Below are 25,613 nucleotides of genomic sequence, written 5' to 3'. Positions count from 1 at the left end.
GTGTCATAAACCCCCATATTTTTCAGTCCCTCCTGCAGGCTTCTTAAAACACTGCAGTTCATGTCCTTTGCTGCAAGCGTTGCCTTAGAGGTAAATTATTATTGACCCACTTTACTGCATGTAGATTTTCAACCCTGAAACAGCTGCATGAAGATATGCTATCAGTTACTGGAAAGTCAAGCTTCTTTATGGAGTGCCTACAGAGAAATTTTCAAACCCAGAAGCTCAAAGGACATATAATCCCTTCACAGTGAGGTTGAGCATGGCATTCTATATATGATCAACACATAGAGAATTGGGAAAGCTGTGAATCCTAGAAGGATGAAACAGTCATTATTTTGAAGTGGTCTAAAAATTCTTACAACCAGAAGTTCTGCAAAAGCATGAGGATGAATAAAATCTGAGGTTAAGCTTCATGTTATTTTAGCAGCATAGGCATCAAGATGCAAAACCTTGTGTTGGTTCCAGTGAGTAACTTGAGATCTATAACCTGATCTACTGTGAAATTTTGTGAGCAGAGAAATCCAGGAGTGACACTAACAACAGACATACTCATGTATGTCATTATGGTCCCAATCTTCACATCCCTGATCAGTTCTCCCTGGTTTGTACATATCAGGTCCAGCAAAGAGCCTGCATCCATTCGTTGCAGTACTCCAGCAAGGTAAGCTATCCCACTCTCTGTAATCCCAGTGACATGATAACCCTGGAACTGATGCAGGCCTTGAATTCCTTCTGCATTACGCGAAGAATTGTTTTAAAATTTGTTGCAAATAGCATCTTTAAAATAACCTAGTTATTTATTTTTATTATATACATATACTATATTTTATATATATAATTATAATATATATATTTATATTATTATTATAATATAGTTATTTAGTTAGTCATTTTAGCCTTCTGCCCAAAAGAATAATCACATATACAAAATAACTCCTTCAACAAGAGAGGAAAGGAAGTAACAATCCTGTACATTTTATTGGCATTGAGGTACAGTCCCATTACAATTCATCTTTTCCTTTTCTTTTTTTAACCAAAATGCAACATAGAAAAAACATTAAAAGCCTGATCGGTCAACTAGCAGTAAACACAAAACCTGCTCAGAAAAATGGAAATAAAAAAAGAAAGGCACAAAGCAGTCTGCTTTGGACATATAACTATACAGAACTTCACATTTATGGCCCAATTTGCTCAAGATTGTAGGAACATTTTTTCTGGACTATAACTTCTTTCTGCACAGGCATCCAGTACAAGGGTTACTCCTGGGCTTAGAAATCACCATTGGTAAAGATGCATGTGGCTGACAAGATACTGGTCTCTTACTCTTCTTCATGGTAAGAATGTTGTCTTCCTTTGGGGGAGGAACATGTACCGGTTTCCAAGGAATGGGGTTACAATATCCTGGAGCTGGATACAAATTTCTATCAGCACTCCCTAAAACATTTAGAAAATACACATAACTAAGAAGGAATATTTACACTACAAGCTTTCCAATGCAAGCAGTTATAGTAATTATCTAGACTAAACACAACACAAAAATGTCTTCAGAGAAAGACAGCACAGGCACAGCACATAATTTAAGTGATCTAAAATAATAAATATTCCATCTTTTTGTTTTTTTAAACAGTAATTGGCATATTCTTCACTTCCACTTAAATAATAAGGAGATTGAATGCTCAGTCCTTTGTGTTCTTAAAAACTGTAAATGCCTACAAATTGGCTATTTTGTTTTACCCAACCACATGATGGATACATTTCAAAGTTTGTAATACATTATACTGAATGACACAAGTGAGTAGACAAATATTTTTCAAAAAATCATTTAAACAAATGATTGCAGCTGTCAGTATGTAATGCAGGTCCAACCAAAACATGACAGCAATGTACATCACTATTTACAAATAAATGTAAGCAGAATAGCAAAGGTTGTTCACCTGCTTACATGTTTCAAATGTTTCTTAAACATTCAGAGACCAGAATTTTGGTCTCAAAATTATCTCTGTTGCAAAGTCAAATAGAAGCAATTATTTTTGTTGCACAGAAAAAACAACGTGTTTTCAAACAAAAAACTGAATAGGAATACAGAAGCCAAGGAGGTGTGATGCAGGTGAAAAGCGAAACAGAAAGGAAATTTTAGCTCAGAATACAGGTTGATGCCCCTGTCTCCTTTTTCAGACAGGACTTCTGTCAGCTTCTAATTGTTCTTGTGTCTCAAATCCCCACCTCTTTTCTAAGAGGGATTCAGATGTGCTAAGGTGACACACACCTTCTGTAAGACAAAAATTAACTTTACAAAGATGCTGACTTAACTAATTTGCTTCACAGGACCCAGTGATTTGCTCTAGTGATTCCTATGCCTGGTAAGAAAAATCAGATAAAAGCATAATTTGATATGCCATATAATTATCTCAAATAATCTAATTTTTCTCCCATATAAAAAAAGGCTAAGAAAAATACACAGATGGTCTCAATTTGTTTCCCTGACTTATAGCATAGTATAAGTAATCATTCCTATGTGCCAGAATACTAGGTATCTTACACAGTCTTCATTTTTTATTAAAATATAAGAAGGAAGGAACCACAAACCGAAGTCACTACATATTTGTGTACTATATGTACAAACCTGTAGATGTCCCATGTGGGAAACCATAACCATATAAAGCAGGTTGTGGTTTATTTCTAGAATTTTGCAGCCACTCCTTAAAAATTTTCTCTGATCTTGTTCTCTTTTCCAGTAGTTCAGCCTCCCGTTCTTTTTCTTTTTCCTAAAAAGAAAAAAAAAATTAAGGTGCTGCTAGACAAAGCTTTGTACAATATACACAAAACAGTAAATAATTTTTTGCAGATTTCCAGACTGCTGAATACATTTCAAATATTTCTTCAAATACAAGCACCTTTTCCTAACAATGGTTTAAGTCTGAAAAAAATCCCCCAACCCCTAAACTCCATGTCACTCCAGTGTTTCCCTGAGAAAAAAAATTTAATGCATTTTGTTAATAGCCTTTATGTTCATCTTACTTTGCTGGCCATACCACAGTGTCTTTAATGCACTAACATTGCAATTCTTGAAAGATCCTTCTTCATGTACAATACTGCCATTTGATGTCAGTATATTCAGTGTAAGATTTGAACACACAAAAATCTTAATCTGTAATAAATTCAAGATTAAGTAACTCCATCCAAATAAATAATCAGTTCATTAATACCTTCTCTTTTTTCTTCTTTTCTGCCTCTTCAGCTCTCTTCTTCTTTAACCACTCTTTATACTTGATGTCAGCCTTTTCTTGTAACTGCATTTTTTCTAGTTCACTTGTGACTTTTTCCATCATTTCTTTGCTCAGCTTTCGTTTTCTTTCTCTTCGTTCCTACGTGAAACACGTCAAAGAAACAGAATAGAAGCTTTTTTCAATGAGCAATTATTTTGAGGAATACAGTTAATTTTATTACACAATTACAAAGAAAATTAGCATGAACCTGAAAACATACGTAATATTGTAAGCTCTCTGAAGTCAGAGCGTATTCATTGCTAGATTCCAGGTATGATAGACATATAAACTTGTCAAAAAAGATGCTAAAAATGCTAATTTTACTTTCAGGTCTCCTCAGGTTTACTACTCTGTTTTATTTATTCCAGAGATTTTTTTAAACACTTCAGACACGTCTCAATATTTCTGGGAATGAAACACATGTTGCAATTCTCAACAACTATGTGTTAGCTTTACTTGACAGTGAATCTAGAGGAAACTACAGTTCCAAATGGAAATCACATAAACTGACCCGTTCTAAGAGTCATTGAGATATGCAGATTGTTCAGCATACTTAAGCATAAATTAACAGGGAAAAAAAAGTTCACAGTTCACGTCTTGTGGTATTTTCTTATGTTTTTTATACTCTTTAGTTTATTCACATGAGGACTACTTCAATAAATCAATCCTCACATTTCTGTTGTTCAAATTATGAAAGGGAAAATGAGAAAACACATTTTAGGGTAGGAAAAATGGTAACCTAAATGTGGAGTGATATTGCTGCCTGTATGATTTGGAAGACAGAATACACCAGGGGTATCATTCACTTCTACATCTTTTCAGTGTGTGCGTATCCAACAACAATGAGGATCTTTCTCTATGCAAACAACCACGTATCCACTGGCCTTTTCTTGATCTAGAGAGGGAGGTATTCTCATTTGAAGAGTAACAATAGCTCTCATTTCTGTTCCTTGTAACCTTTATGAAGTGCCTGGAATCTACTGATTTGATACTATTTCTGCTTAACTCAGCTCTGAAGCAACTGCATATACATTCAGAAGCAAAAATCTACTAGACAAACTGTGCACATGACTTGGAGGTGAGGCACAAGACTAAGACCAGTTTCCTCTTAATAGAAAAGAGCTGTTTAAAAAATATGTTGCTTTTCTTTTAAGAAATCGTCTACTTACACACTTCCCTGCACACTCCTCTTGAACAAAGGAGATATGTAGCTTAGCAGAAACTTATACTGACTCAGAATTATTACAGTTGGGAGTATGGATAGCAAATGTCTAGAACTACAGCTGCAAAGAGTAATAAATAAACGAAATATAGGAAAAACACATTCTCAAGAAAATCAGAAATATATTCCCATTTTACCATTATATACCACCATTTTTCCCATTAAAAGAACAAAAAGGCAGAAAACTAGAGCTCTCCCCATGTGCCCCTCCCCCACCTTTTTCCCAGGCTGACTGCACTTACGGAAAATCCAATTACGCGTTATGAAGGAGAAGCCATAATACTGCAACTGGGGACCACCAACAATTTCTTCAGTCTGGTCTAAAACAGGGTACCTGCTGGTTCAGTGCTTGTCCCGCCATACCAAAACTACCAACAATCCAATAAAGTAGCACATAGAGAATAAAAACTTCAGCTCATATTGCTCTGCAACACACTTACCTCACTTCTGCCAGAAAAGAAGCCAGTTTACAGAACTCCTGGAATTAGTGTATCCTGTTCTGTTTGCCAGCACCAGAAGCATTAGTACAATTTTAACATCAGCAGCTATACTGGACACTGTGGGATGTCCCCTCACTGCACCCACCTCCTCTTACAAGCTTGTGGTTGGATAGGGACAGGCGGCTCGGAAGACATTCAGGTTGTAACGGGAAGGGAAGGACACTCCAACCCCCCTAAGATAAGCCATCACCATAGGAATGTAAGCCCCTACTAACATGTGCCAGTACTTTTCCATTCTCCCTTCTAACCCAGGAAATGTAGCAATACCCCTCTGACGTAGTAAAGACCCCAGAGTATATAAACTACATTTTTGAGATAATAAAAGCCTTTGTAACCGTCCATGATACCGGCGTAAGCCTGTTACTAGGTCTGGCTCCACTCATGCAAGTAAAGTGGACGCCGTGCTGTCGGTTCTGAACCAAGCCTCCACAGTTGCTGAAAAGAAACAGCAACACAAGCTATGCTTTATTAGCTCTCTCTACTATAATCTCCAAGGTGGGTGTTTCTTCACCTAAAATCATAAGGATACTTTCAGTAGTACTGCTCTGGTATACTCTTGTCAAATATTTTTATTTGATAACAAAGACTTCGTTGTATACACAATGCACACAATTTCACAAAACAATTACAAGCAGCTTTTTAGCTAGTTTTCTAGCTATTTTCTCCTTGATTTTTTGTTATTTGGTGAGTTTTTTTCCATTTCACTTCTAATACATTCTAGCAAACAGCTTAATCTGTTTTGTATTCATATTAATTCAAATATGAATACACACCAATTTCAATGCATATCTGTCTTGGTTTAGGAAGACAGGTATCTGCCAGGGAAAGCTGGAGTTTCCCTTGGAATGGAGAATGTAAACCACTCTCCCCTTTTTCCAATTATAAATTTGCAGTTAGAGGCTTTTAGGCAAAAGATTTGGGAATAGAAATAGCAGTTCTTTACTAGTATGTATAACAAAGCAAACAAAACCAACAACTACAGCATTAGTAACAAAAACAGTACCAAGAACCTCGAGGGCTTTGCTTCACAAAATCTCAGGGCAGTTTGGTCTCAGTGCCCTTGTAGGATTCTCAGAGCACCAAGCTGGAACAGTGGAAAGGTCCCAGGTTGGTAGCTGGGATGGCAGGATGTCCCAGCAGGGCAGGGTGTCCCAGCAGGGCAGGGGCAGGGTGTCCCAGCAGGGCAGGGAGATGCAGAGTCACGGTGTAGCAAGAAGAGCTCAGAATTCCAGGGCAAGCAGATGATGGCAGATTTCCCAGGACTGGACCCCTCCAGTGACAGTGAACTCTTCTAGCAGTGAGCAGTAACCCAGCCATTGTCTCTCCCCAAATGCCAAAAAACCAGAATGCCAAGCTGCCTCAAGCTCGGTTTTTTACCTGCCCTAAAACTTGTGTTATCTCTCCTGAGCTTTGGCCACCCCTTTGTTTTGGTTGAGTACTCTTAAGTATCTAACACTTAGTTTCCTTGGTAACTTACAGGGGAAAAAAATTCTTCAGAGTAAAAAAGGAATAAACCTAATCCCCAGCAATATTCTGGAATAACAACTTCATAACAGTGAGGCCTGTACATGTGATAAAACTATTTACAACCAAGACCAATGAAAAAATACATTACATTCTGGGAACTAAAAAGGTTGAGATTCTGAAATGTTTCTATGCTAATGAAGCATGGCAACAAGATCTTTCTTAATATGAAACAAACACTTCCATATTTTAAAATGTTGGAAAGAAAAAAATAATGTATTTTTGGCAAATTATTCAAACATCACCTTCCTGGGAAAAAAACCCCACAACAATTGTCTAAGCTTTCCCTCTTTATTAATCTAAAATTCATCTCAATCTCTTTTATTCAGAGCTGTTTTTCTGTTTCTTCATTACTAAATACTCCCCAAATGCACCAACAGCCCCAGTTTTGAGACAATGATTGTCTGGGACACATAAAAAGCATTAATGTAAATGAGAGACAGAGGTGAAATGAGTGATTTAAACCATGCAAGAAGGTGGCTTACAAAGATTTTGCACATTTTGTTGTTTGCTGACTTACCTCTGATGTACATGAAATTCAGTTACAAAACTAAGGATCATCCAAAACTACAGTCCTTAGCTAAGGGTCTTACTGTATAAAAGACATGAAAATAAATACAGGAGAAAACTGAAAAAAACCCCCATGCTACTTCTATACCTAGGGAAATGGTTGCGTAATGAAAAACTACTATAAGCAGAAAATAGACCAAAAAAAATTCTAAATACTATAAAAGACAAGGAAGCAATATATCAGGTTATATATCTTAAATCACAATGCTTAGATGAGTTTAGCTATCTAGGCTGGCTCAAATTAGGTCCTGTGTAAACAATAACATGCTAATACACACTACAATGAAAGCCACAGCTATTGCTAATTGTTACTTTCAGTGAGACATCCTTAAGACAGGGAGACTCCCTGCAGAATTGAAGACTTTGTCTAGAAATTTTTCTGCTTTCTCTCACAATCAGAACAGATTTTCCCTCATAAAGTTAGTGTACACCACGTTCCCAGCTGCTTTAGCAATCTGTTACACATCAAGCTTCTATCATCCTGACCATCTCAGGTTTTCTCCCATTCTCATTAAAAAAGTTGATCAAAAATGCTATGAACGTGCATATTAATGTACATGTTCTTCACTCCTTCTTTTACTTTCCTTCCATGCATATGTGAGGGAAGAAATTATTTGGTTATGCTTGGTGTTGTTTTAGGTTGGGTTTTAAAAATTCTCTTTGATCTTGTGTTCAAAACAGTCAATCTGTTCACTAAACCACTAATAAATTTACATACACTAAAATATGGTTGCGGGTATTATATAAATTAAGGTATTGATAGTAAAACATCCAATTGCACATTGCAAGAAAGGCTTGTTCTCCTTCCACCCTAGCCAAGCACATACTTAGTAAGAAAGGATACAAATCTACCCTGAAGGTTCACAGCTCTGGGCTGTGATTCTGTCAAGTCTCAAAACCTAATGAAGTCTAGGTTAGGTCGGTATTGGGAATCCCCAACCCAACCCAAACATCTGTCCCACAAAGCAGTGATGGTGACTCTGTTCACAGTATGTGTCTTACTGAGTCACTACTAACTACCAACTTTCCAAGAAAAAACAGATCTATGTGTATGTGGGGAATGGTCAAAGAATTTTAAAGTTTGAAGAAGCATCCCACTTCCTTCGTGACAGAAAGTAGAAATATTAAGTGATTTTCCATGCAGGAAAAAAAAAAACCCTAATTGGTTTCAAAACAGAGGCATTATATCCAACTGGAAGAAAATTACTAAAATATGTATTTCTGTAATTTCACATCAGTGACTAAATGAGAGGTTGGAATGTGTAAAGTGCAGAGGTGCTTTCTGTTCTGCATTTTCTATGTAGATTACCACTGAATAGAAGTATTTCCAGAGGTTAATGATGCAATTGATATTTTAAAGATACTTCTCAAAGCAATCCTTTCTGTCTTATAGTCTGCAGAATGTGACAACTTTTTTTTTTCCATATATAAGTGTTCTACTTCACAGCTGTTTGCTGACAGCTAGCATATTCTAGCATCAGTTAATGCTGACTGATGGCAAAATATAGGAAAAGCCCATACTGCCAACATCAGAACACACATCCAAATTTACCTTTTTATCCTCATAATAATCATGGACATCAACCACTTTTAACAGTCTTGGAAATCTGGGTCGTTCAAACAACTGTAATTACCTTTTCAATTTTGCCCTACAACACATCCCACTGACCAAGCCTAGCCCACACAAATACTTAAATGTCTCTAGAATTTCCATGTGAAAACAACAAGCAGCTAGAAAGGAGGTCAACAAAGGTCTGAGCTGCAGATGTCTCTTGACAAGCTGGTTTACATCAATTTACTGCTGAAAAATCACACACAAAGTCAGTGCAGACCCTACTGCAGTCTGGGAACTGGAGAATTACTGGATCTTTCTCCCAGACTGTGTTCATTTCATGTGGGGACTCAACGCATGTGACAAGCATAAACTTCAGTGTACTTGGTTCCTGGAACACTCTTGGGATCTTCAGAAGAATATGGACTCCACAAATGCTGCTGAAATACGTGAGCACTCATATTCACCCATCACACTGAATTCCTCTGCCAAAACTCCGACAAAACTCATTCTAACATTCACCATGAGAAATTAGTTCATTCTACTTATAGAAAGCTAAAGATAATTAAGATTCAGGTACAACCTAAAATTATAATCATGCCATTGGTCATGCATGACATCGGGCATGCATGACATCACAGAAAAATTCTGTGTAAAGACTTTTCAGGTACAGAGAGTAAAAGACCCACAATATGCAAAAAAAACCCCCACAAAAACCCCATAAACAATAAACCAAAAAAACAACAAAACCCAACCAAACAAAAACCAGCAAAAAAAAACCAACCCAAAAAAAAAAAAAAAAAAAAAACAAAAAAAACAAAAAACAAAAAAAACCCCCAAAAAAACAAACACCTTAAGAAATTATGCCCAGACTCACAAAAGAATTTAGATATTTAAAGATAGACTTAGGTATGTAAACAAAAGATTTTAATTCTTAAATGCAGTTGGTTCTCATGATTGGAAAGCATTTCTACCAGAAGCTTCCCTCACAAACACACTTCTTGAAAGGGTTCAGTCTTAAAAAAAGTGGACGTCTTAGCATCTCTTTAAAGTCTAAACTGTCAGCAAACCATAGTACATGAGGTCTACATTAGCAACCAGTGCTTTGACTCAACAACAGTTCAGCTGTAAGAACATTAACCTTACCTAGGGAAGATCAGGATTTCATTAGATTTCTGCCAGAGGAGATTTCAACTAACATGTCCCCAAGCTGCAGGCTGGGATGACAGGATTCTCCACCCCTTCTGTGGTAGTGGTACCATTCCTCACAAAATAATTAACAATTCATTGGATGAAATAAAGAACATGAGCAAGCATAGCTTTTGAACTTGAAAGTCATGCTCAAGCTGCTGAACAATCTGTGCTCTGTATTAACTATGCTGAGATAAAATATGTATTCAACAAAAAGCCTTTGCTGTAAGAGTTGGTATCTAGGTGTCTCTTCTGGGAGGAATCAGCACATCAAAAAGGGAAGTCTGCTCCAAGAACACTGTCATTCATTACTATACAGTGTATTTGTTGTAGGCTTTCATATACTTCTTACTGCTTTTTGCTTCTCATAAAGACTATCAGCCAACAGCACACTAAATGGTAAGAACAAAATTTTCAATGAAAAAGCATTCAAACAGAACTTTTTTATCCCATACCAAGTTTCCATTAAAAATTATATTATTTCAGTAAGTAAAGGGGACTTATTGAAAAAAAAAAAAAAAACAATAAAAGCCACTGAACATCCAAACTCTATTTTTAATGCCTGCTTATGCCTGGTCAAATTTACTTTTAAGAAAAAAAAAAAAAAAAAAAAAAAAAGAAATGCTGCCTTATTCACCATTTAACAATGCAAAAAGTATTAGAAATGCTACAGTCAATTTCAGATTGGTATTAGAACAACTGGTTTTTCCAATGGGAAACTGTAACTTCACTGCTTGTGCTCTTATAACTTTGCTAGAGCATAAAGAATTACATGCAAAGACTTAAGACAAGGATGCTACCAAAATGAATTTCAGAATTACAGTTATTTTGGGATGCAAGCATTCCTCTGGGGATTTCTGTTACTGCTGCAGGCACATACATAACACAGGTTTTGGTTTGGATGGAGTTAATTTTCTTCACAGCAGCTCCTGTTGTGCTGTGTTTGGATTTGTGAACAAAACAGTGTTTGTTGATAACAGAAGTTATCAATAAGCAGTGCCTACAAAGCTCCAAGATCTTCTGCTTCTTACTCCATCCCACCAGTGCATAGTCTGGGGGTACACAAGGAGCTGGGAGGGGGCACAGCCAGGACAACGGACACCAGCCAATCCAAGGGATATCCCAGACCATACTGCTCAGCAATAAGAGCTGGTGGGAGCAAGTGAGGGGCTATGTGGGGTCTCAGCTGCCTCCTGGGGCTAACACACAACAATATATAAATATTTATATGAACACACACATATATATACGAATTGAATACTCTAGATATTTCTAAGTTCATGTTCTATTGACATTGTAAGAATGAAGCAGCTTTGCAGAGTCAGTAAAGATGGATTAAATATGATTCGAAAATACCATATTGGATTGGAGAAGGTCAAGTGCAGTGCATCAGAGTTGTTTTTTTAAAAATGCAGTCAAAATGCTGTTGTCATCAGGCCTGACCTTTAAAACTAATATTTTATTCAGCAATAATTCATAAGAGGTTCTGAGTGTGATGACAATGTTTAATTCTTTAACAGTCACGGCAGTTTACAGGCTCTTCCCAGTTTATGCATTCACAGTGCATTTCTCTAAAGTTTTTCATACTTTGATTTAAAACCAGTACTTTGATTTAATGAAAATTTCACAATTACAGGTACCTTACTAAAGTGTTCAATCCTACAGCTGATGATAAGAATGAAAGAGACTTCACATTACAGGATCAGAAATTCACATAAAACAGGAACTGAACACCAAATTTACTTGCTCAGCATTTCTAACCATAACCACTTCATTTTTTTTTCAATAAATCTAACAGTAACTCAGAAATAAAAGTTTTAGTTACATAAAAAATCATGTTATATTCATTTTTCTTCAGGAATCAAAAGTATGCTTAGAGTTATTTTAAAGTTAAAATATTTTAATTGATACTTGCTTAAAAGCCAACAGTCAATTTACTGTTTGCCCACAAATGGTTCAACTTTAAGAGGGAGAGAAAGTAAGACTCTTTTTGTCCAGGAGAGATCCAGTATCTTACTGAAGATTTTAAAGGCATTATTAGGTCCAAGATTGTGCCTAAAAATTGATTTTATTAAGCTTTTAATTCCTAGTGACCTGTAATATTTTGCCATGAACAAATACTTGTACAAACATCTTTCATGGCTTAGAATGTTCTTTGGTGGCTCATATTTCAAAGTATTACTTCTAGTTAATTTACAACCTTAAGAACCACAAAAGCCATTTACATAGAAGAATGATAAATAACTAGGTTTCCTGTACTTTCAAAAATAGTTTCTGTAAAGTGATTAGAAGAGTAAGACAATCATATTAACATATAATTTTTTATCTATATTAAACAATTTAAAAAACAATAGTGAAGAAAAACAGTGTTCAAGCTTTGCTTCCTAACCTTGCCCTAAGGGTCTATATTTAACAGCTGGAGAGGGCATCACAACTGAAACTGTCATGCAGGAACACTGGCTTGACATACAGAAAACCAGAATTCTTTTATGTGTATACAAACATTTTACTTCTGACATAAGTGTCTCTCACATTCACAGCACCAAGACTCTTCCAGCAGTGTCTCCTGGTGCTGGATGCTCAAGATGAAGAAAGAAGTTTCATGTATGCTCAAGCGTGCCTTACTTTTTTTATCACTACAGTACTGAGCAATAGAAAAGGATATAGACTTGTGGAGATTACAGACATAAGATCCCTGATAGTACTGCCTTTTGCCAAATAAAGCGTTTTCTGCACTCTACACATAGGGCTCAGAATCAATAACTGAGTTTCAAAAAGGTGAGTGCTTAATCCAAATTCCAGTAAAAAATACTTCAAGTACTGCCTCAAGAAGCATCTTTTGATACTTCTATGAGGAAATGAAGTGTTTTCCAAACAGGAGATATATACATGCTCCCCAAGAAAACTCTGTCAACTGTCAGTACTCATGACTCTTACCTTAACCACAGGTGAAAACTTGATGCATCTTAGTCACTGAATTGACATATTAATCCATCAGCCTGTGTCCAGATCGACAAATAATCTTGCAGAAATTAAGTGGGACAGTCCATGCAGCACAAATGCTAATATCCCATGGACAGCTGAGCTTTTAAGTTCAGTTTATCCTCGATTTGATGTGGTTTATAGGAAGGATTAGCCAACAGATCATCTGATTTAAATGAAAATCACCTTACTTTTCTAAACACTTGGGACATGCTCTAAGGATGACCCTATGCTTCCAAAACATAAAATGACAAAGTCCAGACACAAGTATGTTTTTTCTCATGTCCTCTAGGTTGGTGTGATTACCATAAAAAAGACCTCCTAATCCCACTGACAACAGAATGTAAATTGTTAACCTGCAAATCCACAAAGTTACAAGGAAAACCCAATTAAGTAGAAATTTATGGAAGTTGAAGGAGGTGGTAGGAGTAATGAGGAGGAGACAGAAGGAAAACTACTGCTTTTGAACTGGAACTATTTTAAGAGGCAGACCAACTCCTTCAAGCCAATGAACAGTTACAGACACCCAGAATTTAATTTCCATTTAAATTTCATTTTGGAAGACGAAAATGGAATTCTAGGTGCTGAATAATAAATCTACTTTTTCCTGTGTACTTTAATTAGTAATACACATCATAAGAAATTAACAGACTAGGATAGGTTCTGCAGAGGATTTTTGCCAATTATCCAACCAGCACTGAGACTAAGATTAATTAGGCTGGATCTAAATATATGTTATTCTAGTGGTTCAAGGCTGAATCTGAAAGAGTTCTAAAATCATGAAAAAAAAATGTATGAGATCTCCCCACCCAACCCAGCTAGTGCTGTTGTGATATTTTTAGTGAATTTTCATCTGATTTCATTCAGAAACAGAAGTACATAACAGTAAACAACTGGTATTGCTACAGACCCTAGCACAATGAGCACACACACCCATGAACTACCAGGAGCTGAACATGCCCTTGTCTCCCAAGCATTCCCATTTCTGCCATCCAGTGCATAGGCTCACTTGGTGTGACACAGCTGTTACAGAGCCCAACCCAGATCATGATTCTGTCTGTTTCTGACCCTGGACTCAGGCACCCCCTCAAGAGAACTTAAAATTTTGGATCCCATCCAGAAATTAATTACTGCCTGGAGGAATTCCCAGTTACTAACTGTGGTCTACTGAGAATTCCCTCAATCAGGCCCCCCCACATCTCAATCCCTCCTAAACTATACCCTACAGTAAATACTCTTTGCCTGTCCATGGTTATATTTAACTAAATCCTTCTTCTGGCTCTACTTGGTGTACAAACAACATTGCACACAGTCAAGATGTACACTTAACCAATAATGTTTGGGCACTGACCCTGGGAAGTCTGGGTACATTAAAGATCAAAACCCCAGCTATAAACAGCAGAAGGCTACTGCACAAGATGTATACCAGTTGTCAGTTATCTGACTACTCAAGAAAACAGATCCCTTTGTACCCTAGAGGGGAAAAAAAATCAATCTTGAAAAAACGTTTAGCTGCTTTGGCATGTTTTTGTAATTTACAGTTAAAGCAGCCATTTACTCAGCAAACTGAAAACATGGATGTCCAAATAGACTGAGTAAATTTTACATAGGCTTACTCAATCACGGCATGTACAAGAGTATTTCCAGCCAAAGCAATACTTACCTCTTCTCTTTTTTTTTGGACCCATTCCTTGTGTTTCTCTTCAGCTATCCTTTTTCTTCTTTCACATTCTTGATTTTGCTTCATTTTCTCAAGCTGTTTCTTCATTTCCTAAGTACAGAAAAAAGTATAAATTTCAAATCCATGATGACCACTTACAGCAATACTGGCAATAGTGCTGCAGCTGAAACAACAGAAGCATTAGATTTTGGTATTTTTCCTTCATCATGATCTTGGGGAAGAAGAATGGCAGTCAGCACAGAAATACTATGAAATGTAATCAATGAAAATGTATAAATTTTAGAATATTAATTGGAAATACATATTTTAATTAGGCTTTGGAAGCAATTAAATGTATCAAATCACTCCTCAGTTTATTGAAATGCCTTTTTAGTCAGCAGACTCTTAATTTGCAGCAGTACTTTCCTACAACATTTAAAATTTACACTGTATACTGCTCTGCACTGTGGAAGGTATTAAAAGCTACATGAAATATTATTCACCTGTGATTTTTAGTACCAGAACTACTCAAACTCTAGGGCTTAACCCAAGGCTTACTAAAGCCAAAATTATTGCAGATTTTAGCAAATTTTGAAACAGGAGTTTTATTTTGAAGATGAAAGAAGAAATTTCAAAGTATATTTATATGACAGACAGTATATATACAATCATTCGTATCTCTTCAGCAAAGTTAATAAAGAAAAAATATAACTAAGGAGACAATTTGAGATGTCTAGAGTCTCCAAGAGTAGCATGTAAACCAAGTGCTACTTTTCAATGTAAATTCATACATTCAAACACAGACAGATGGAATTATTTCCATGAAACTGATTTTATGGTCTCCCACACTGCAGACAGTTTCAGAGAGAACTCCCTTTTTTTTCAACACTGAATTTCCATTTAGTAAGACATCAACAGAAGCTCACAGAAAGCTCAAACACCCACAATACAGACATGGTTTGAAAATAAAAGTTATTGCTGTATTGAGGTAAAGTTACAGCAAATAACATTTTTGAGTTCCAAAACACCTGCATTGCAGGGATCCCAGTTTCTGCAAAAGCTGATGGCACTGTAAGCAACTTAGAAGACCCAACCTAATTCCACTCAAAATGTTTATCCACATTTTTGACATTCAGGGCAGACTTGGTACTACTCTCAGCAAAAGATCTGGGATTTCACAGCTGTTTCTCAGGCTATCAGTTTAGAATACTTTTAATATAAAAACGTAACAATAGTTTTTAATGAAAACATCACATATTTTATTCTCTTCTGGCATCTTACAAAAATGCTGATTATATTTTTCCCTCAAATACAAGCTTTTCACACTGTCTTGCTGCAGTTTAACGTTTAATGTTCTCAAAATCTTACAAACTAAAAATATTTACCTGTATGACTATTTTCCACATGGCTTTAAATAATGTTTGTTCTATGACGGTTCTTAATACTTATTTGAGAGACATCTGCTAGCTCACATTGATATTATCAATCCAGAACATAAATGGGAAGTCATGAAACATTTGGTGGATGTGGATTAACAGATCAAAGCATATTCCTCAAGTTTAACAAACTACTTTGATGCACTGCTAACCTGTAAAATTCTGCTCCTGAACCTTCCAGTGGTAGGTGTTTTATAAACAACATGAGGTAGCCCACATAAAACAGGTGTATGCTATATCCACTTTACAGATAATTAAAGAAAGGCTGGGAAAACATTCAAGGTCAAATAGTTAATGAGTAACTAAAGTGAGAAATGATCTAATTTTGATGTGATTGTTCTAGTCACTACCCAGTACTTCCCATTTGATTTTCACCAACAGTATAATTTAACTAAGTGTAACTACAAAAAAGTAATCAAGGAAAGATAGAGTGCTCTCAATTGTGTCCCAGCCCTGGTTCTCAAGAACTGTTGATCTGCAAGGGGACAAAAGACAGAATGAGGGAAAAAACACGCTGTTACAGGGATCCCAACCTTGGGAAAGGACACCAAACAGCTGTAAAATTACATGCTACGTGGGTAACAACACTGTGCATCAAAACTAACCAAGTAGCTTGGCAACCTTACAGTCAGCACACACCCCATTCTGTTCTACAACTGAAATGCAGGCATACATACCCATGATGAAAATCAAGGAAGTGAATATAAAAATGTTTTAATCTTCTAACATCAAACCATTAGCTCACAGTTGGATAAACAAAATATTATACAGCACCAGTTCAATGAAGCGTAACATTCAGCAAAAGAAAATGCACATAACATGAATCATGCCAGCACTGCCAAACACAAACACTATGGAGGCCTAAGACACTTAAAAAAAAAAGGAAAAAACAGTTACTCATATTTCTACAACCAAGGAAAAGAAAATCCTGTGTTTGCTATCTTTTATTAGACTTAGAATTAAAATAACTGTTTGCTATCTTTTATTAGACTTAGAATTAAAATATTAAAATATTTAAATATTTAATAAAATTAAAATCTGTAACCACCTCTGCAACTCTAGCTTGTAAGCGGGCACGCAGCTCCTTCTCTTTGCCAATGAACCATTCTTCCCATGGTGAAAGGTTATCTTTCAAAGGTGACACTTTTCTCTCCCGTGCTATTTCAGGGTGCTCAGCCCTTCTGAATTAAAAACAAGAAACATAAGAGAATATTATCTATAATGTACTTGATTGAAAAATTAAGCAGTGTTACTGCCTTGAAAAAGTACTTTTATGGCATAATGTGACGACGACATAATTTTTCTACTTGCTTAGTAATCTCCCTAATGAATAAATGGTATTTATGATGCACTTCTGACCATCCCCCTTACATTCTACATTTTACTTACTAACTTCTAGCTTGTTGGTGATTCTACTGTAGAACAGATTCAAACATTACCTTTTGGGAACTAAACAAAAAGAATACCCTTAACATCAAAGTGTCACTTCTCACATCTGGAAACCAAGGAAAAACAGAGATTTAACATCAACATCCTGTTCTTGGTCACAAGATACCCCATGTATCAAGTGGTCTTCAGCAAAAGCGAAGCAAAAGCAAGAATATTATTTTCTTTGTTCACGTCTTATACAAGTGGATTCTTGGTACCAAGCAACCTCATCATAAATAATCCATTCATTATGAATCCATCCATTCAGTCCAGAAAGTTTTCCACCTAAAAACACTTTCACAGGAGATGTGCTTAAGAAATAGAGCTAGCATACAATACTTGATGGTATTAAACAAGGTCCTATTAGACACTTAATAGGACATCTTATGTAAGTCACTCATAACTTTCTGACCCATGAACAATGCAGCAATGGGAGCCCCAGGTCAGAAACATCTTTTGTAATATTCTATACAAGTACTATTCCATAAATAACACAGTATATTAGGGTCCAAGTCAGCAAAAATTGAAAATATGCCAAGAGATTTTTAAAAAAAATTTCTTCTATCAGCCACAGAAACTTTTCTTGAGAACAAGAGGTGAAACTAGACTTCACTTTAGTATTTCATATGGATGTACAGGCTCTGGAAATACCTACCTACATACATACTTCACTACAGTGAGGAATTCTGTTTGCTGAATCTAAGCTACAGAAAAAGCACCCAACAAGCACATTATGTCAATGCTCCAGAAATCAATTTTTTAAATGCAAGATATCTGGATTTTATCAGTATGAAAATACAACATATTCACAGGACACAGCAGTACTCCAGTACTCAATTGCACAACATTTTCTGTCCCAGTCACCTTTAGAATACATTTCTGTGGTAGAAAGCATTTGAGGACAATGCCAGTGCTGCAGAGTTTTGTCCTGCTCTCCCTGTTGTTTTACCCATACGTGTTTGCACTAACAGGACTGTTAACTGCTCAAGTCAGGGTAGCTCATTTACACTGAAATCTACCTGAAACAGGTTTACCACCCCAGACAAACCCACTTTTACAGAAAAATGAAATTTTACAGTGAAATGCAGAATAACAGAACTGACAGGGACACCCTGATACACAGACAATGCAAGGACAGAAGCAGCACAGACCAAACACTCAAAAGCCCAGCACAGTTCAAGACATTCTGCTGACCCTAGGGCTTTTATGCTACAGCATTAATAAAGACCAAAAATTTAACAAAGACAGCCTAAGCCACCTAAGAATGCCTAATAACACATATTTTACGTAAACAAGTCTCTGAAAGCTTATTAAAGGATAGAAGTATTATACATTCACACTTAGGTAAAAACCTGTAATGTTGTACAGACTTGACATTTTGGGCAGGGATACTTCCTCAATATATTCTCTTGCTTTGTGTGATTTGCATTATGGCACCTATCGGAACACAACTGACAAATTAAACCAACCTTAGAAAAAGTACTAGGAGAATGAATAAATTAGGAAAAATAGTATTTATTATGACTTTTCTTCTATCAGTACTCACAAAATTCAAGCTGTCAACTTCACAAAAAGGTTATTCACAGTACTGGATTAAAAATTTACTGTAGACAAGTATGAAATAACAGAAAATTAACCTTAAAGAGAAGAAAACAAAAGCTCAGTATTAAGACCTGCTAGGAAAAACACTTCTTCAATACTGTGTGTAAAGCTCTCCGATACCACCAGAACCCAGTCTTTCTTGGTGTGCACTGCAGCCACCGGCCACACTCTCCCTGGCACACCAACTATGCATTTTAAACCACACAGACCTTGAATTTCACAGGATCCTTTTCTAAAATTCTAGCAGTTATGAACTACTTCAAAGTAATTACAATGATAGACTTCTTAAAATACCCCATTTTCAAGTGCACATTTATTTTGAAGTATCTTAAATCAAACTAGACACATTTGGCATTTGACCTGAGGTCTGATTAATAGAAAACAGTGGTTATCATTTGCTGTATATTCACTAAGGTTACACCATCAAACGTATCACTGGATCCACAACAAAAGTATGAAAATGCCTAACATCATCAACAAGGCCTTTGTTTTTACCTTTTCTCTTTTGCAAATATTGCATTTCCCACATTGCACATCTGCCTGCAGCTAATTTTTGTGTAGCTTCAAGAGGACAACACGATTCAGAGTGCATGTGTACATGGGGGGCTATGCAAGAAGTGGTTTTTATTATTATACTTCCGAGATCTTGGCAGCTATACACAGAAGCTGCTACATGAACACTTTGGTAGGCACTTAGTACAGCACAGCAGCAGTGTTACTCAGAGGCAGTGTCTGCACCAGCAAAGCATCTATTTTGCCCACAGTTTAACAAGACTGCCAACTCAGGCCCCAAAACAGGCTGTCTTCTGCTGCATCTTACTGCTGCTGGAGAATACTGCAGAAACAGGTCCAAGAATTGGGAGCTACAAATAGCCTCTGAAGCTTGCAAAGACATGCTGTAGCTTGAACAAACTGCAACAGAACTTCAAGGTACAAGAACAAAATTGCTTCCTGGGAAGTAGTATATGGAAGGGTAACAGAAAAACTGAAAGAGAAGGGAACACAGACTGACTGGCAGATGTCTTCACTCTGAAGCTTCTGATGACACTTGAACATTCTTTCCCTGGACTTCTAGCACGTTTTTGAAGAAATGCCCTTAAGTCAAGTTTAGTGTGGTCCATATTCCTTCACTTCTCCCCAGGGAAATTTGAGAACCATGTGGAAATCTGCACCCTCATGAAGCTCTGCTGTCCTTCCTTTACCCTGCCAGCACTTTTAGCGCAGTTCAGCCTTGCTAGTTACATTCACCACCAGTTAATGCACAAGCCTGTGAATTTTCCATCATGAACTTGTATTCCAGAATAGGATAGGTTCTCCCTGCTCTTTCCCCCTTCTCTTTTAAAGGGAAGAACTACTTATTCTCCTGTCAAGCTGGCAAGATCCCAAGTAAAAAGAATGCATGTTATGTTTGCATATAATTAAAGTGGAGTCAGATTTAGCCACTGGAGCAGGAGCTGCACAACGCAAACATACAAAACTGACTCTGGACCAGGCTATATACACTATGCAAAACGCCCCTTTAGTCTGTCAGCACTTTTAAATTAAGGCAGGAAAGACTGTAGCGTTTTATCAGGTTCAGGTCAACTGCTCATAGATAATTTATGAGCCCATAAAAATACTCAGTTGAGTGCTACCACTAAGACTTTCCAAGACACTGAAAAGGGACTAAGCGCTTAGCGCGCTTATCTACGCAAACAAGCCTGTATTTATGTAAAACCATCTTCCGTCTCCAAGGTCTCCAGCGGAGAGAAGCGGGGGCAGGGGCCCGGCCAACAAAGGGCAGCCCGAGGCCGGTCCCTGCCGCAGGGGTTACCTATGGCCCGGCGGCCCGCGGGAGGCCTCCGCCCGCTCCTCCTCCTCACAGCCCGGGGAGCTGCAGCGGGACGCGAGGGACAGCGGCGAGCCTTTGGGGGGGCAGCGGGGCTCCTGGCCCTCAGGGGGCGGCGGGCTGAGGAGCCTGGCCCCGCTCATGGCGGGGCGCGGCGGCGGGGCCCGGCGGCGCTCACCGGCACACACAGCCCGGCCCGCGGCCCCGGCGCTCCCCGCTGCCATAGCCGCGGCCCTGCAGCGGCCCGCCCCGCCCCGCCGAGGTGGGCAGGGCCGAGCCAATGCCGGGAACAGGCACCGGGAAAGGCGAATCCCAACGCCTGAGGCGCGCCGTGCCCGCCAGTCCAGTGCTGCCCGCACATGGCGGCTGACTGAGGCGCCCCGGCGAGGCAGAGGGTGCGGGAATCATGCCTGGCCTCTTAAAAATGGGCCAGGAGACCCGCTCCTTTGAAAGGCCTTCATTAGTCAGCTAACAGACTGTGCCAAAAATGGGTGTTTCTCACATTCTATTCATTTCATAGCCCACGGCTTCTCCAGGGCCATCACTGCTAATCCATAGGGTCTCTTCACAGTTGTTCTTTGTTCGTTAATGTTTTTGCACCACTCCGATAAACAGGAACCAGTAACCGCATCTGCAGGTGACAATCCCAACACGTCAGAAAAAAGGCATCAACGTTTTCGAATAGCCAAGTCAAAATTTGTAATCCACGCTCGCATTAAATTGCAAAATCCTATTTCAGGCCTCACTATCTTGTTTTTGATTCAGAGTTCTAAAGGCTTGATTTTCATACACCTCTGCTAGGAAAACAGTGTCCTTTGCCTTCTCTATCAGTTAATTTTCCACTGAATCTACAACTACCTGTAATAAATAGGTCAGACTATATATCTCTATATATTCCTATACTACTGTTTGATACTACATTCTTTGTCCACCTTCTACTTGGGTTCTAAATTCCAGGGAACACACAGTCCCCCTTCACTGCTTATGCTGGGGCACCTAACCCCCCTCTTTTAGCCAAACCTTAATCATGATCAGCAACAAACATTTGCATTACCAAAGCTTTTCATTACCTTCAAATTTTATCAACTTGCTAATTAAAAATGCATTTCTTGTTAAACTCACCTGAAGAATATTTGCAAGAACAATTAATACGGCAGCCAAATTTACAATCATTTTCAGACTTCTGTATCTCATGTAATTATCAGTAATGCTACAGCTTAGCCACAGCAGAATTACTCAAGAGTTTTATTTTTAAAAAATTAGCAACTGCTGATCAGCAAGTTGAAAAGTAAGAAACAGTATTAAGAATGCTTTGTCTTAATCAAGAAAGTCAATTGTGACATCTGAGGCAGCTGACTTGCCATAAAAATTGAATTTCAGTAGCTGAATGATACAAAAAGGTCATCAGATCTGCATTATCTACATCATATCCAGAGGTGAGGTGTAAGGGATTTGGCATTTCCCCCTTTCAGTGGTGGAGCTTCTGCATTTGGCTTACCATTTCACAAGGAACTGCAGTTTTGACAGTTTGGAGAAATAACATTATGGTTCCTGTAAGAAGAAAAACAAAACAAAACAAACCACCAAATGTTACTGCATCACCGATCACCAGATGATCATACAGAACTGTTTTCCAGCAAGCTGAAAAACACAAAAAAAGGCCTGAATACATCTCTGATCTAAGCACCCCCGAATATTGAATACATCACTATGCACCAAACTGATGCTCATGATGCTTGAATAACTCCATCCAGTTGTGGTACATTGTTGAGCTGATTATCATAAAATAAAGCATCAAGTATGATTAGGCACAGTATCTAACAAACAAATTATATCTGTTGAAATAATTTAGGTTGATGATTCAGGTATTGGAAACAACAGAGTTATCACTAGAATCTAAATTTTATGCCAAGTAAAGTTACAACAGGAAGAAAATTTCAGATTGGTCTTAATTCTTAGGATACAAGTACACAATGCAATGCCTCAGCTTTGTTCAACACAAACCACCTATGGTTTTACAGGAGCTTTTGTGTACGTGCTGCATTTAGCTAAGAAATAAAAGCAACACGAGAGTTGTTCACTCCATGGCTACCCAAGCACTGTGAGCAAAGCTCCAGGTCATGGCAAGCAGAAAAACTTCACGTATTTCAACAAGCTGCAGACCAAGGTAATTTCAAAACATCTCAGGAAGGCTTGAAAACCTTCCCAGACCTGAAAGCCCATCTCATAGTGAAGACTGGCAACAGTCATAAATGAATAGAAAAAATGAAAAGCCCCATGTTGTCTCAGTAAATTGAGGAATTCTGGAACTCACTGCACTAGGCATCTCTTACGTCTAATGGAGGCCTACATCACCTGGAATGGCTAGAAACTATGAAATGGATGTCTCAAGATGAGCAGCAATTTTGCCAAACACAAACATTTGTCTATTTCCTTGCTGTCCTACTATATAGAATATAATAATTTCTCAGGATGCAGGAGCAGATATTGGGCAAATAGCTTATATTAACAAACCTTAGCATTGGAACAAGCTAGTAGCGTTTATGCATCAAGAGTTTATGCACCCAAGAGAGGGGACAAAAGCCAGTTCACCCTTCGGGAAATTAAAGTATTGTTGCAGGAATGGCAGAAGCATTCCAACTTCGAACAGATGTGAAAACATAAAATAATATTGTTACTATCCCTCTTACCATTCTGCCCAACTTGTCAAGCCAGCTCCACAGCCATTGTGCCCTAGTTAACACAGGAAAGGTATGAGCCCAAATAATTAAATTTTGTAAAAAAGGCATTGAAACAACAATCCTGCAGGTTTGGGTACACAACTCCTATAGCCACAGAATGACTGACAATATAAATAGAATTTTGCAAGGATGGCAAAATCTTAATTCTGTGAACTAAATGCCAGAAGCAGCTGCCCTGGCAAGAATTGCAGACCAACCCTGCTAAAACCCACAGACAAAATCAAACTGCCACAATGAAGTGCAGAAGTTGTCAAAAACAACTAAATGTAGTGAAGAAATATATACACACATCTGTATGGTCGACACCGGTGTGAAAAATCAGCCTAATTTCTCACTAAAGAAATTACAAAAAACTATATTCAGCCTTTCAGTGCTAGCTCACTGCCACAGACCATAGAATAAGCAGTTAGAGCTACCTAGCAACAGAGAGTAAAATTCAGAATAAAAATAGCATGATGTGTTCACAGACCTATACTTTCTGTCTGCATGGTCATGCCAGTCAGCGTGTCTGAGCAACCAAATGCTTGTGACAGATTTCTCAGAAGTATTCCCTAATAACCACCCACAGTATTTAAAAAAATATTTTACACATAAAACATCAAGAAAGCAATTCCTTAGGTAACAGACATAGAAAAGATTTATGTTCTAGACACAAATCAACTCCTCTGGATCACTAAGCACCTTGAGTTGCCAACTCTTTTATGAAATTGTTCAGTTTTAGAAATTCAATTGTAATCTGATGAACTCAGTCTCTGAAAACACAAGAGCCAGCAAAAGGAAACTTCTTGGTTCAATTTGATGAATACTAGACAGATTTAATGAAAAGAATGAGATCAGACTGCTTGCAGATGTAATGTCTAATTCCCCACTAGACAGTAAGGAACACAGAAGCATAAAAATAACATGGAAAAAAATTATTAAATTTAGGGAGAAACAGAGGCTTAGACATCAAGCTTTAAACTTGAAGAAAATACTACTTTACTTGCAACCTTGAAAAATGTAGAAAATTTGAACCAAATATAGTTGAATTCAAGTTTTCTTAAGTTTTCTGATTTTCCAGCATGAGGAAAAATAGTGTGGCAGGCATGAGAGCAAGGGAGAAAGCTACTTGGCTCACACTCCATGTCAGAGCTCAAGGAACGCTGTCTATACTTGTCTACTGGCTATTTTTGTGCCTGAATGTGTAGTTCTGCTTGATTAGAGGCTGTGAAACCTGAGAGGTCCTGGATTGCTTCACTTTCCTTCATGGTATGATGTATTCTCATCCTTGCAGTATACTGTATACACTGCTAGTCCCAGCCCAGATTCTGCTGACTGCAGATGTGGAACCATCTGCTTTAAAGTGAGAGGGCCCTGAGATGAGAATTTCTTTTGTCTGGGGAAATGTTCAGGAACTCTATGTAACACATTTAGTTTAAAATCACATCTTTGTGACTCACTAGCAGGATCCCACTCAACCCAGCTGTTCTATGTTAATTGAAGATAACAGCCCTCCTGCTTCAGAACAGCCTTCACTTATTTAGCTGGTTTTATAGTTCTACATAAAGTCTTTCTCTCTTTTTAAGCATCAGTTAGTAACAGATTTACTTGCTCATTTTCTGGGCTGGAATTTTGAGAACACAGGTTATGCTTTTGTTACCCTCGAATCAAAATTAGTTTCCTATAGCAAACACCACAGTTACCACTAACTAGTATTTCTTACATAAAACCTAAACAATGTTACTTTATACTGGAGTAGTGCCATAAATGCAACATATGAAATATGTCCGTTCACCTTCCAAGTTCTTATAGTATACAACAGTACAGAAAACTGCAATCTCTGATACATTATCCCACTTCAGATTTCATTTCCTTATTCATCATCTTCAACAAAAGTCTAGTGTTAAATCAGACTCCACTGTACAATATGTGAAAGGTAATACTGAAAAAAATCTCCTGCTAAAAAAATAAACTTATGCTAAGAGAAAAAGATCAAAAGCATTTATGTAATTAAAAATTGAGAGTGCATATAAAACAAACTCTGCATTGTGCCTTTAATTAAAAATATTACTCTGTAAATTTAAATGGAAGGCTTGAAAATAATAATCAAAGTGAAAAGAATTACTGAA

The 25,613-nt window shown here is 37.6% G+C and overlaps 1 protein-coding gene across 1 annotated transcript; it reads right to left on the bottom strand.

Annotated features, from left to right (window-relative positions):
* Positions 1 to 957: 957 nt before the first annotated feature.
* Positions 958 to 20,907, bottom strand: CCDC34 (coiled-coil domain containing 34). The gene is made up of 6 exons (XM_066320293.1): positions 20,750 to 20,907; positions 16,955 to 17,087; positions 14,474 to 14,581; positions 3,210 to 3,368; positions 2,627 to 2,768; positions 958 to 1,437 (listed from the first exon to the last, which is right to left on the bottom strand). Exons 1-6 carry the CDS (start codon positions 20,905 to 20,907, stop codon positions 1,223 to 1,225), a joined length of 915 nt encoding a protein of 304 aa, XP_066176390.1. The 3' UTR covers positions 958 to 1,222.
* Positions 20,908 to 25,613: the final 4,706 nt, after the last annotated feature.

This window comes from Sylvia atricapilla, chromosome 6 (genome assembly GCF_009819655.1).
Source record: "Sylvia atricapilla isolate bSylAtr1 chromosome 6, bSylAtr1.pri, whole genome shotgun sequence".
NCBI lineage: Eukaryota > Metazoa > Chordata > Aves > Passeriformes > Sylviidae > Sylvia > Sylvia atricapilla.
Note: the sequence above shows the minus strand (reverse complement) of the source record. Positions and strands in the feature narration are given on the sequence as shown.